Source organism: Perca flavescens, chromosome 5 (genome assembly GCF_004354835.1).
Source record: "Perca flavescens isolate YP-PL-M2 chromosome 5, PFLA_1.0, whole genome shotgun sequence".
In the NCBI taxonomy this organism is placed as follows: Eukaryota; Metazoa; Chordata; class Actinopteri; order Perciformes; family Percidae; genus Perca; species Perca flavescens.
In genome coordinates, this window is record NC_041335.1 from 23313985 (window position 1) to 23327616 (window position 13632).

At 41.2% G+C, this 13632-nt stretch overlaps 1 protein-coding gene across 1 annotated transcript; it reads right to left on the reverse strand.

Annotated features, from left to right (window-relative positions):
• Nucleotides 1-1857: 1857 nt before the first annotated feature.
• LOC114556238 (fatty acid-binding protein, liver-type-like) lies at nucleotides 1858-8039 on the reverse strand. The gene is made up of 5 exons (XM_028579148.1): nucleotides 7889-8039; nucleotides 6543-6659; nucleotides 5625-5656; nucleotides 5403-5495; nucleotides 1858-1947 (listed from the first exon to the last, which is right to left on the reverse strand). Exons 1-5 carry the CDS (start codon nucleotides 8037-8039, stop codon nucleotides 1858-1860), a joined length of 483 nt encoding a protein of 160 aa, XP_028434949.1.
• Between the last annotated feature and the right edge of the window lie 5593 nt (nucleotides 8040-13632).

A 13632-nucleotide genomic window follows, 5' to 3' on the forward strand; every position in this document is an offset into this window, starting at 1 on the left:
ATATAAATATTTTAAATGCATAAATATGATTAAAGATTTTATTATATTTTTGTCAGTTTTCTTATAAGGTTTAGCATTGACAAATATGCCATATTTTTACAGCAGCTGGTAAAAACCCTGCTGCAGTACATAGTTACTTACAAAGTGTGAACTTTACTCTACATTTCATTATAAAGGTACTTTACTCAGGTCACTAGATAAGATTCCTGAAAAAAGAGAGCTCTCAGAGCAGACTGAGATATATTACAAGATTATTCAATCCAACACAATGTCAATAATTTGTCATCAGTGTTGAATGAGTGTATTTTTCTAACAACTTGTCCTGCCATCACCTCTAGCACTGAACAAGAGCTGGTTAAAACACAAGTTAACAAAAAAATTGATCAAAGGTGACTATTCTAAGATAACCGGCATTACTGTTGCAACAGTGATATTGTGTTACTGGAGTTGCAACGATAACACACACATCATGTGAGAATCCCTCAGATCTGAGCCAGTCCAATGCATAAGTGAACTAAGCGGCTGCTTAGGACCCCCTTGGCTACCAGAAGAACCCCAAGAGCGCCTAAATGACCTACGAGAGAGCTTAAAACAAAGCTGGTTGGCCCATACGCTCACTACGAAAGTTGTGTAAGCCCCTGCAAATTACACAAGGGCCCTGCCTACCCCTCGTGTGTCGATGTTTACATCTTTGATAAGAGGATGAAATGGAAGTATCCGATCACAAAAAAGGAAACAAGACTTAGTATATGGCTGGACCGTGTATGGTCAATGTGCTTAATTGTGGTAAATTGTTGCAGGGATAGCTAGTGGTGGTGTTTATAATGTGAATATAGATATAAAAGGTTCATCTGTAGTAGTGCTGACCATGTATGCAATATAAACACATTGCAAAAGACTGCCTGGAACGCAATGAATAAGGAAAATCCTGTTATTTAGGGAACCCGGTATTAAGCGAGCCCCACGGCAAAAACTGTAGTATTTATCATCACGCTTCAGCCTCTTCTCTGCTCGGTGTTGAGGCTGAGCTCCACATACACACACAAACACAAACATAAACACGTGGAGCGAAGTTAGTGGACAGCAGATTAGAGAGGACGCGGTGGATAACTACTCGTGACTGTAAGCAAGTGCAATAAAACCTTTGCAAGTAAAAAGCCAATACTTGTTCAATGCACCTGTTCAACAAGTATAGACATGTAGAAAGCGATACTTTAACCCGCTCTGTAACACTGATCCACTGCTGTTATGTTTTACACGAGCACAGCACGCTAGCTTGGATAATAGCAAATTATGACAAGCTAAAAAAAAAAAAAAAAGCTGTCTGTATGATTCTAACTAAGATGAAACAGTCCCTCCTTCCTCTTTCAGCCGGACCTGCACATGGCTAATGACTATGCACGTTGATGACGTGATTTCTAAATGAAATAGGCCTACTTGTTCCACAAATTCATTTGAGTCTAAAGAGAGAGCAAAAGAGCACAAACACACACACACACACACACACACACACACACACACACACACACACACACACACACACACACACACACACACACACGTTATGCCGTTCATCTACATGTAGCCTGCTCTGCCTGTGCAAAACTGTTGAAATGAATCCGTGTATGGTTCGTTCATTCATTATTCGGTTTTCAAACCAAAACAGAAAAACAAAATTTTTTTATGTTTTCTTCATTTTTATGTATTAAAAACCAGAACAGAAAAACAGAAAAACCAAAACACAAAAACCCTGTGTTTTTTCTTTGGTTTTTCTGTTTTAAAAATCAGAACGAAAAAACTGAAAAACACAAAAAACAATATTCTCTTTCTGTTTCTAATGATTATAATAATGGTTGGTCATCTAGGAGATGTGAGCCCGCCCACTATCAGACCCAGTTTCATCTGCTCCTCCGCGCGCCCCCACTCAGACACAGTTTTATCTCCCACCTGAGAGCAAAGCAGAAAATGGAAACGTTTATTTTATTTCGGGGAAGCCGACGTCTTGGGTTCAAGGCAGAAGACCTAACATCAGATCCATTTTAAGTGTTGCTGGTTTAATGACACGTTTTGGATCCATTACCACACTTCAGAGTGGACATTCAACAACTTCTAACTATACTTTGGGACTACTAGCTAGTGAAGAGCTCAGAAAAAAAACGCCTGCTCAACCCGCCATCTTGCCGGAACCCCGCCAGAGCCATATCAAAGGGCGGATTTTCTGGGATTTTCCATTTTCCCGTTTTGGTTTTAGAATGACAAACAGAAAGAGAATATCGTGTGTGTGTTTTTCCGTTCTGGTTTTTAAAACAGAAAAACCAAAGAAAAAACACATGGTTTTTGTGTTTTGGTTTTTCTGTTTTTCTGTTCTGGTTTTTAATACATAAAAACGAAGAAAACATAAACATTTTTGGTTTTTCTGTTTTGTTTTGAAAACCGAATAATGAATGAACAAACCATACACGGATTGAAATGGGTGGCAGCAGCAACAACATCCATCGTGTATTGAGGAAGTTAGTCAGCTGATTGAAGGCCTGTGTCACACCAATGCCTTTTTAAAGGGCAATGGCCAATGGGGAAAAACCAACACAGACGTCATTTCACTCACTCCGATGATGGAACTTCATCACTCAGTGACAGAGCGACTCAGTGATTCAGTGGCTGAGGGACAGAATTTCGAGGGCCTAGGGCTGGTCTCTGCGGTCCAGCCAAAAACACACACCACTGGAAGTGAAATGCAGAAACAGTCAGGTAAACTTGTGTTCCCTCCTCTCCAAGTTTGATGTCAGCTAATAACAGTATTGTTAAGTTGATGTGCTAGCTTGCAGTGCATCTCTCTCTAATCTGGTGATCTGTTTGTGTGTCTTGCTTGCAGCCAATTCCAGGGCTGTGTTCTGTGAATACGGGACTAAAGTGAGAGTGATATACAACTAATGTTATTTATATCATTTGAAAACAGGCAACAGTGAATAAACTGCAGCTTGGAAAAGATAACCACATCACACATGAACATGCTTGCGTCATGAGCATGCACAAGCTGAAACTTGTGCTTTTCAGCAATAAGTTCTCTATTTATTATTACATTTATATAGTGCTTTATCATAGACACTCGAAGCACATTTGGGGGGAGGGGGGATGGGGACTGCTCTCTAACACCACAAATGTGTAGCACCCACCTGGGTGATGCACAGCAGCCATACAACGCCAGAACACCAGAACACATCAGCTAGTTAGGGGAACATATTTTTAGTGGTGGGTGAAACCAGAGAAAACCCACGCAGACACAGGGAGAACATGCAAACTCCACACAGAAAGGCCTGGGTTTGAACCCAGAACCTTCCTGCTGTGAGGCCACAGCACTAACCACTGGGCCACCGTGCTGCCCAACATGTGTGTGATGATGGCACTCCTCAAGGCCCAGATGATTTTAAAACCAGACAATGATTGTCTAGACCCTCAGTCAAGATTAGTTACAATTTGGGACTAATCCAAGATGGATTGACATTGATTACGATTAAATAATGAATTTAAAATGTCGATTACCTGGGCATACTGAACAATATGGATGCTCATCTCAGTAAATATTAACCATCAAGTGTTCAACCAAGCCATGGTATCAATAGTATTTTATATTTGAAAATGTATTAAAGAAAAACTGAGGTCCAGTTTGAATGTGCCTGATGCAGCTGATACAATTTTAGTATTGTTTTTCATAACATATATAGGTGCTATGCTTGGTCAGTAGAGAAGATGCTGAATCTTTAGGCAGTACAAGCACAGACTTGGCATTGTGATGGCATTGACTTGGCATTGTGCACATATGATGCACAATGATTGCATTGTGCATCATATGTTTTTTGCTGTGCCATATCCTTACTACATTTAGCAATCCTACACATGAAGACAGGTGAATTTCATTCCTTTCCAATGAGAACACAACACTAAAATATGCAACAAACTTAAACTGGATCCAGCAAAAGGCCCTGAGAAGGACCAACCTGGGTTAGGGTTAGGGTTAGAGTCAGGTTAGAAAGAGCAAATACAGAGTGATGATGACAAACATGGAAATACTCCTATATGAACTAAAACTACAAATCCCATGTCGTTTCTACGGCGGAAGAGTTTCTCATGAGACCTCGGTGTCAGGAGCAGCTCATTGGTGAAGTGTGACCGGCCAGATGCAGGAGCCTGAGGATGATGTCACCGAGGCAGTGGCCCCTCGTCTCTGGGGCCACAAGACATACACTGTGAAAGTACTATTGCCAAGTTATTTAGATTTTAGTCAAAGCAATTTAGCACTGTTTAGAGCATACTATAAATTAATGTCTCCATTAGCTCTCTCTGCAATAGATGTTTTTCCAACATCTATTGCATGTCTGTTGGTCCTGAAGGATCCCTTCTCGGTTAGCTTGTCACTTATGTCGTAATGAGATTTTAAGCGTTGGTTCCAGATGCTCCAGTTTGTGGTGCTTCGACATGTCTTATGAGCTTCAGAGTGTGAAACAGAAACCCAAAATACACAGAGAGTTGGCGGATACAGCTCCGCCGGTGTTAGATAATTTCAGGTTTGCAGTGCATGTGTGAACAGAGCTATATTTGAGAAGTTACATTGAGCTAGGTCAGCAGCTTTTGTACACTTCCAACACAAGTTGATTTAGCATGGTTACATGTTTCAAACTCCCTGCAGTCAGGACTTTAGCCTGGTCAATTCTAAAACACTTTACCCCAAAAAAAGCCACAGTCACATGAATTCTGAACACTGCATTCTTTATGGCTATTACAGATATGTACTAGTAATTAAGAAATCCATGTTTGAGATCCAGGGTACAAGCGGCCGAAATGGGTTTCCTCAGGAGGGTGGCTGGCGTCTCCCTTAGAGATAGGGTGAGAAGCTCAGTCATCCGTGAGGAGCTCGGAGTAGAGCCGCTGCTCCTTTGCGTCGAAAGGAGCCAGTTGAGGTGGTTCGGGCATCTGGTAAGGATGCCCCCTGGGCGCCTCCCTAGGGAGGTGTTCCAGGCACGTCCAGCTGGGAGGAGGCCTCGGGGAAGACCCAGGACTAAGTGGAGGGATTATATCTCCAACCTGGCCTGGGAACGCCTCGGGATCCCCCAGTCGGAGCTGGTTAATGTTGCTCGGGAAAGGGAAGTTTGGGGTCCCCTGCTGGAGCTGCTCCCCCCGCGACCCGACACCGGATAAGCGGACGAAGATGGATGGATGGATGTTTGTTACTGCTAGTTGCCAGTTTGACAGTGACATCCAAAAAGAATCAAGACAGGTGTGCCTTTTTTACATTTTGTTATCCCAAGTGCAGATATTTACTTGCGTTTGCTGCGTCTGGAAAATAAATAGAAAGTCATTAGAAACTAGTCATGCAAAACTGGCAGAAATTGAGTTATTCTACTCACATTGACAGTTGTGTTTAAATCCACTAGTTCTGTGACAGACTTGATTCCCTTCAGGGAGCCCTTCAACTTGTTGCCATCACCCTGAATCACCGCCTTAAAAACATGATACAAGATAAGGTTTTAATGGGGACAGTTATGCAATTCTTGACCAATGTACAAGAGGATTTAACAATATGTGTGCCATTTCATTACATTATAGTTGTCCATACATTGTAGTTGTACCTTGGCCTTCTCCCCTGTGGCAGTCTCCAGCTTGGGCAGTATGGTGGCCCAATGGTTAGCGCTGTGGCCTCACAGCAAGAGGGTTCTGGATTCGAATCCAGGACCTTTCTGTGTGGAGTTTGCATATTCTCCCCATGTTTGCGTGGGTTTCCTCTGGTTTCCCCCACCATTGAAAACGTGTGCTAGGTTCTCCAGTCAGTGCCCTTGATCAATAACCTGACTCTGCCAGATGAATTGCTTCACATTTGCTCAGCATATCCATCTGGGAACTTTCTGTTGGAGAACTTTTGGGAAGGGGCGCAAATCATGGTTAGCTGATTGGATGAACCATCTGTCTATCACCTATGTTGGTGATAGACGGGCCAAATCAACCAATCAGATCCACGAAGCGTATGAAAATACAACCACAAGCCCGCCGGCAAAGCATAGCTCGTTAGCTCAGCATGCAAGTAACATGTCGGTAAAGGATTTTTGCCGTTTGTGTAACGAGAATTTAGGAATAAAAGGCACCATTTCAGGTTCCCGGACCATATTCCAAAAAGAAGCATCCAAGAGAAAAAAAGCATTAGCGAGCAGCTAACAGAATTAGGGCTACCGCTGTCTGAAAATACTGGTTAGCTGAGTGGATAAACCATCTGTCTATCACCACCTAACCCACCTCAAAACCAACCCTGATTGGCCCGGTCGTTTGGCTAACGGCTCCAAATTTTCTCTACCTCAAGATACCAGACTGATCTGCGAGTGGAAAACTGGAGCTTGCGAGATCAGGTCGGTCTCACGAGGCTACTTGATCAAGGCACTGGCTCAGATCTGGAGTTGGTCCCCACTGCTCCCTTGAGGGATGGGTTAAATGCAGATAATGAATTTTGCTACATGCATGTGTATGTGACAATAAAGTACCCTTACCTTACCCTTACCCAGCCTCCTGTCCAATGGTGAAGGTATATACTAGGACTTTGAAGTTGTCACCAGTCTCCTCAATCTCAGAGATGCTCTTGATGTCTTTGCCTTTCTGGATGAGTTCATCAAGGAGACCTTAAAGGTGCTCTAAGCGATGTTGGGTGATGTCACTTCTTGTTGACGTTCAAAGTATTGTCAAACAAGCTTGCCCCTCTGTCCTCCTCATCCCGTCCCCTCCCCCTCCGTTCCACGCACTAACCCCCCAACCCCCCCCTCCAAATCCTTCTTGTCGGTTATTAGCTGGAATGCGGTTTGTTATGTTTCGTGGTGCAGGTTGGCCCAGTTTGTTTTTGTTGCCATTTGTGGAGCCTGGGCTGTCTACAGAGACCGTGTTTTTTTACAGTGTGTTCAGTGGACAGGCAGCTCGCGGATAGTGAGGAGATGTTTGCTGTACATGACAAAAAAAATTGTAGCCTAAAAAACGTGTGACATCGCTTAGAGCAGTGATTTTCAACCACTGTGCCGCACACTGGTGTGCCGGGAGAGATCATCCTGTGTGCCGTGGGAAATTATCCGATTTTACTTAATTCAGGGTTCATACGGATTTTAACCAATACTTTTCCCTGACTTTTTCGGCAAATTTCCATGACTATGTGTTCCTGAAAATGTCAATCGACATTCTACAATAACAATAAAAATCAGTGTTAAAGTTTACCCTCAATAACTATAAAATTAATGACAATTTATGTGGTTCATAGTGGGATTCATAATATCGCTCCCCGAATAGAACGTTGAGGTTAAGACGACGTGAAAATACATTTATTAATTACATATTATTATGCTGTGTTAAAAAAAATTCCATGACTTTTCCAAAACTTTTTCCAAAAACCTTTCCAGGCCTGGAATTTGCATTTTTCAAATTACATAACTTTTACAGTTTTTTTCAAAATGTATGAACCCTGTTAATTGGTCCAACAACATTTTTTTATTGAGTTACTGCAAATAATTTGCCATTGTTGCGCATCTGTGCCTGCAATGTGATGACTGGCAGAGAAATTAAATACTATTCTGTGTCAGTAAGTGGCAGTATAGCGCAATAATGGCATTGTTGATTTAAGACAATAGAATTACCTTTTGCGCGTATCCCGCGATGTAAGCAGTAGCGCCAAGTCTAGTGTTGTTTTAAGATCACAAGAAGTGTTGCATTTCCTTGGCTGACAAGTTTTCATTCAGTTGTAATTTAGCAGATTAACATTGTTAGACAAGTCAGCTAACCATTTTGGAATTACAAATACTTACAAATGTTCCAAGCACTTTCAAAGCTACTGGTTAAAACACTTTATGAAAGAAAGCTGAACTCTTACCAATGGCCTTCATGAAACACTCAAAGTTCTCCTGAGACTTCAGCTGGTACTGGACTAGACATGGACTAGACATGATGGCAGATAGTGAAGGTAGGAGTGAGAAGTGCTTAGCTGCCTGTTTTATACTCTCAAACTCCAGCACTGCAGTCATTAACCATAGGTGTCTCAAATTAAGGCATCTCCAGCCCACTTCAAGATCCACCACTGCAGATGAAGGCAGAAGTCATGTTTCCATCAATGTATTTTTATGTGCATTTTGAAGAATCGCATTAGATAAGGTTGATGGAAACGGCAAAATTTGAAAAAACGTCCTCAAATTCGCAAAAATGTTTTTATGCTCGCTTGAGGTGGTTTTTGGCTTTTTCGAAAATGATTTAATGTGCATTATGGGAGCTGGAAACAGCTTTGCCGAATAAGTTGTGACGTAGCAAACATGTAACTCACATGACTATCGTCCCGGTATCTATCGGATGGAGGAAGGATCGGAATATGGGTCCCATCCAGTGCACCTTACACTTGTGGCACAAGGTGCGTAGTGAAGTTGCGGTGCGCTATAGCCTTTGCCTCAGCCACTTCGGGTAAATTGACATATTGGTTCAACAGCTTGAATCCTATGGCCTTGCACTCCGCGTATACACAGCAGTGAACGGTTGTCTCGCTGACACCAAATGTCTCTGCCACAACCCTGTATTCTGAACAGGTGGCCAGCTTGTACAATGCTACCTCTCTCCATTTAGCCAAAGAACTTAGCTTCTAAACTATTTGATTTAGCTAGCCGGTTTGCATGTTAAGCATGGTTTTTAATCTACAACCATGCTTAATGTGAACTTGTGACGAAACTACGCTTTGCGTAGTCTAGTTTATTTATTCAACAGTTGATGGAAATGCTTCTAATTCGCATTCGCATTTTTTGCAAAATTTTAAAAGTTTGCTTAAAATTTGCTTGACAATTAGATAGACACATGACTAGAGATGAACAAAGTGCAGGGTGACTAGACCAAAATTAGATAACCCTTAAAAGTGTTAAAAGTGTAAAGTCAAAATGCCTGTTAGCCTACTTGGGCTAGTTCATGCTTAAAAAATGAATGTAATGATCCAATTTAAAGTCACACTAGTCAAGTCAAGTCAAGTCAAGTTTATTTATATAGCACATTTAAAACAACCAAAGTTGACCAAAGTGATGTACAAATTGAAGTGCACAACACAAGCACTAAAATCAAGCAAAAGGAGTAAAAAAAACAACAATAAATGCAAAAATACAGTACAATATCATATTAAGATGCTACAAACCTCTAAGAGCAACCAAGGGCCATTGAGAACAAATATGTCTTGAGATGTGTTTTAAAACTGTCAATGGAGGGGGAACATCTGAGACAAAGTGGGAGACTGTTCCAAAGCTTTGGAGCTGCCACAGAAAAGGCACGATCTCCCTTACCCACTAACCTTGATTGAGGAACAGTTAAAAATAATTGATTCAAGGATCTAAGAGGCCTGGAATTGGAGTAGGGGCTGAGGAGTTCTGAAATATACTGAGGAGCCTGGCTTTAAAAAAACAAAATCTTAAAATCAATCCTGTATTTAATAGGTAGCCAATGCAGGGATGCCAGGATCGGTGTGATGCTTTCTCTTTTCCTTGTGCCAGTCAGAAGTCTCGCTGCAGCATTTTGCACCAGCTGCAGGTGAGACAAAGAGGAATGGCCAATACCCAGATACAGTGAGTTGCAATAATCTAGCCTGGAGGAGATTAATGCAATGGTGACAGTCTTCATGTCATCAGAAGACAGGATGGTCTTCAGTTTGGCAATATTTAAGAGTTGAAAAAAGCAACTTTTCACCACTGAATTAATCTGTTTCTCAAAACGAAGTGATGAATCAAAGATGACACCAAGATTTCTGGCATGGACGTGAAGGTTAAGAGACAGCGGACCCAGGTGGCTAGCTATGCTTGCTGTGGTGTTTGGGGGACCAAGAAGAATCACCTCTGTTTTAGAGTCATTCAGCTGTAAGTAGTTTTTGGCCATCCAGCATTTCACATCCTGGAGGCAATTAAGAATGGATATAACCGAGTTTGAATCCCCTGGATTTAACGGCAAATAGATTTGTGTATCATCGGCATAACAGTGGAAGGAAACATTGTGTTGGCGGAATATATAGCCCAAAGGGAGCATATACAAAGCAAACAAAATAGGTCCCAGAATGGAACCCTGGGGTATTCCTAAAGAAATAGGGGCTGTGGAGGAGTAAAGGCTGCTGTTAACAGAGAAAGTCCTATCGGCTAAATAGGAGGCAAACCACTTGAGGGCAGTGCCCTGGATGCCAACACTAACATCTAATGACACTGCATGAATCATACTTCAAAAAACTGCTGACTGGACATTGTCAGGTTCAAGTTTGCTGCTTTCTCCCTTCCTTCCTTCATCCTCATTCCTTCCTCCACTTTCTGTTACTTTTTTTCCATCCTTTTTCTCTCTGTTTTCCTCCTTTTATATTCACAATGCTCTTGTCCTAATTCATTTAAAATGCACAAATAAAATATTTTATACATTCTTTTTTGCTATAAGGTTTGCCACATTTTTCCAGCAGCTGGTAAAACCCCTACCATAACCTCAATACCTGTTGCAACAGTGATGCTACTTTGACCCCTTATGGAGGAAGGGGGAGAATTGACTCAGAACCCAAGCCTGTGGTCTAATCAAACAGCCAATCTGTTATTCCCTGCCTAAATTCTTCATACACAGATAAATACAGTATATAAGCTATATCTGCAGACATAAGATTGCCTTGATGCTTTGTTTTGTGACACCATCCTTGATAATGTGATTGCTTTTCATGGTTTGTTCACAATATTTAATAATGTTTTTATGTTTAATAATAATCTTAGCAATGTTTGTATTCTACTTGCAGCTAAAAACCTTTAGAGTTCAGTCATGGGAGATTTAGGTTAGTGAGACTTGAACACTCAATATAAAAAAAGATTAGTTTAGGATGATTAATGTCAGAAAGGTCAGAAGGGTGGAGTGGCCAGGGTGATGTGCCCTCGGACCAAGACCTTTAATTAAGAGACAACACCAGACTGGCTTTTTTCCCTCCTTCCCTTCTCTTACATGTATGCTGCGACCCTTTTTCTGTCTGTGTCCCCTTTCCCTGTGGCTGAGACCCCCTGTCACACTTTTCCCCAAGTCTGAACAAAATACTGCAGAAGCTTGCAGAGTTCGAGAAACTGCTCCAATTAAATCAAGATCATCTTCTCCATCTCTGTGTTCTGACGTGCCAAAATGTTGGATCCGATGACTCAGTGCCAACACCACAGTGAGCATCTAGTGGTGACCATAGACGGCGCCAGGGAGGGGCTTGGGGGTGCTGTAGCTACCCCTAGGCTAGCCAGAGCACCCTTAAGAAATTTCTGGTTTGTTTATAATTTTTTTGTGTGAATAGAGATATAGATATATATAGTGAGCTATAGATGAGGAAGGGGACCTACATGTGATTGCTGCTGAGGATGCTAGCATTACTGTAGATGATATTAGCATTGTTGTTATAAAGATGTCTAATGGTAAAAAGTGCGTGATATTTTTTTCTTCTTATTATAAATGTAAAGCATTTGGTGGTTGAGGCACAATTTCTGATTTCTTATAGTCATCTATTGTGATGCTCATTCATATAAAACGAGGTCTATTGAACAGAATACTGTTAATTTTTAGTCGAGGTGTTGGAAACTGGCAGCAGGACTTTGTGATCTAATAATCATAAGCTAGAATGTGCACAAACTTGTCTGTTGCTTGCTGCTTGTGTGCAAGCCCTGTCAGTGGCATAATTGTGTGAAATGAGATATTCAGAGGTGTGTTTACATAGGCAGGCTTTTGAACTTTACATCTGTATCTCTTGAGCTGAATATCTTACCTTGTGTTCAACACAGAATGACACAACAGTTGCAGAGTGGGTACTGCGTATGTGCGCATATCCAGGGGTGTTGCAGTAGAAATTGAACAGTGACAACAAGCATATTTAATGGGAAACCCTAAATTTCAGAACACCCTCACTAAGAAGTTGAGAAACCCCATAGCATCAGCAAAAGAAATCTCTGGCACCTCCTCTAGTGGTGACCCAAAACTTTACCTACTACTGCAGAGAGAGACAAACAGCCCAGCGGAGCTGCTCTGAGGGAAATAACCAGCTGAGGAAATAGATCCTCCAGCCCAGCAGAACCGCTGCTGCAATGTTTGGATGAGTCATCTTCCAGCCACTCCTCTGAGTATGTCAAAACGTTTTGCCTGTGAACAGGGTTGATGCTCTCTGGGTTGTGTAGGGAAAATTTAGGGATATCAGGGCCTTTGTGGTATAATCTCCTTTAGATAGTGTTGTGTGATGCTGCAAAATACCTAATTTACTGTTTGTGTTATCACCTCCTCCACTCAATTTATGCATGTGTTGGAAGTATTCCTAGTAGTTAAATTCTTCATTTATAAGTACCAGATAGTAAATGTTGTGTTTAAAAGTATATTACACCACTGTACACCGAGTTATGGATTTACATTGCAGACCGTCAGATTATTAAATTAAGGTGTGGTCAGTTATCCGTGTCTTTAATGAGTGGTGCCCCACTTATTTTTTGAACAACAAATTGAAGCATTCTGATTTAATGTTAACCACCCATGTGCAACACAGTCACAGGATTTTGAACACTGCATTCTTTTTATGGCAGATAAGAAAATCCATGTTTTTAACGGCTAGTTGAGTTGACCCTTCAATAACAATTTTACTCCAAAGAAACCAAGATGGCTGTGCCTTATTTACATTTTATTATCCCAAGTGCAGACATTTAAATGCGTTTGCTCGTCCTCTTGCACACAATGCCACCAAGAGTCATAGTCTGGGGAAAAAAGAAACGATAAAGGTTGCATTAGAGTCATGCATTACTGAATGACAGAAATTATAGTTAAAAGTTGTTTTTTTTACTCACATTGACAAATGTGAGTAGAGTGAGTACTTTACTCAGGTCACTATTAAATATAAGATTCCTGAAAAAAGAGCTCTCAGGGCCAACTCAGATATGACAAAACGATTCAATCAAACACAATGTCAATAATTTGTCATCAGTGTTTAAGAGGGAATTCCTAAATCTGCTACAGTTAACAAAAAATGGATCAAAGGTGACTACCATACAAGATAAGCACCATAACGGTTGCAACAGTGATCTTTGTGTAACTATTGGCAACGAAAACACACATATCGTCATGTGAGAACCCTTTGGATTCACACAGCACACAGTGACAAGATTATGCAAAGCTGAACATCTGAAAAGATAAGACGGCTGTGGGTTGTAGGCTTTGTACGTTTGGTGATAGAGGAATATAGTGTAACACTGCAGCCTGATAAGCTTTATGCTGATTTGTTCTTTACTGGATAAAGAAAAGGAATTAGAGTGTTTGAAACTGTCTACACTGCAGCCTTTTAAACACATTTACAAGGTTCAGTCAGTAAAATAATAACAAAACAACATTTTACACTCTCTCAAAACTTTATTTCAACATGCAGATATCTGGATGACCACTCAGTATTCATCCCTATTTTCATACAGAAAAATATATTGACAAAGGCACTCTACAGAAGTACTCCAGGGGAAAGAGCAAATACAGAGTGATGATGACAAACATAGCAATACAACTATATGAACTACAACTACAAGTCCCATGTCGTCTCTACGGCGGAAGAGTTTCTCATGAGACCTCGGTGTTAGGAGCAGC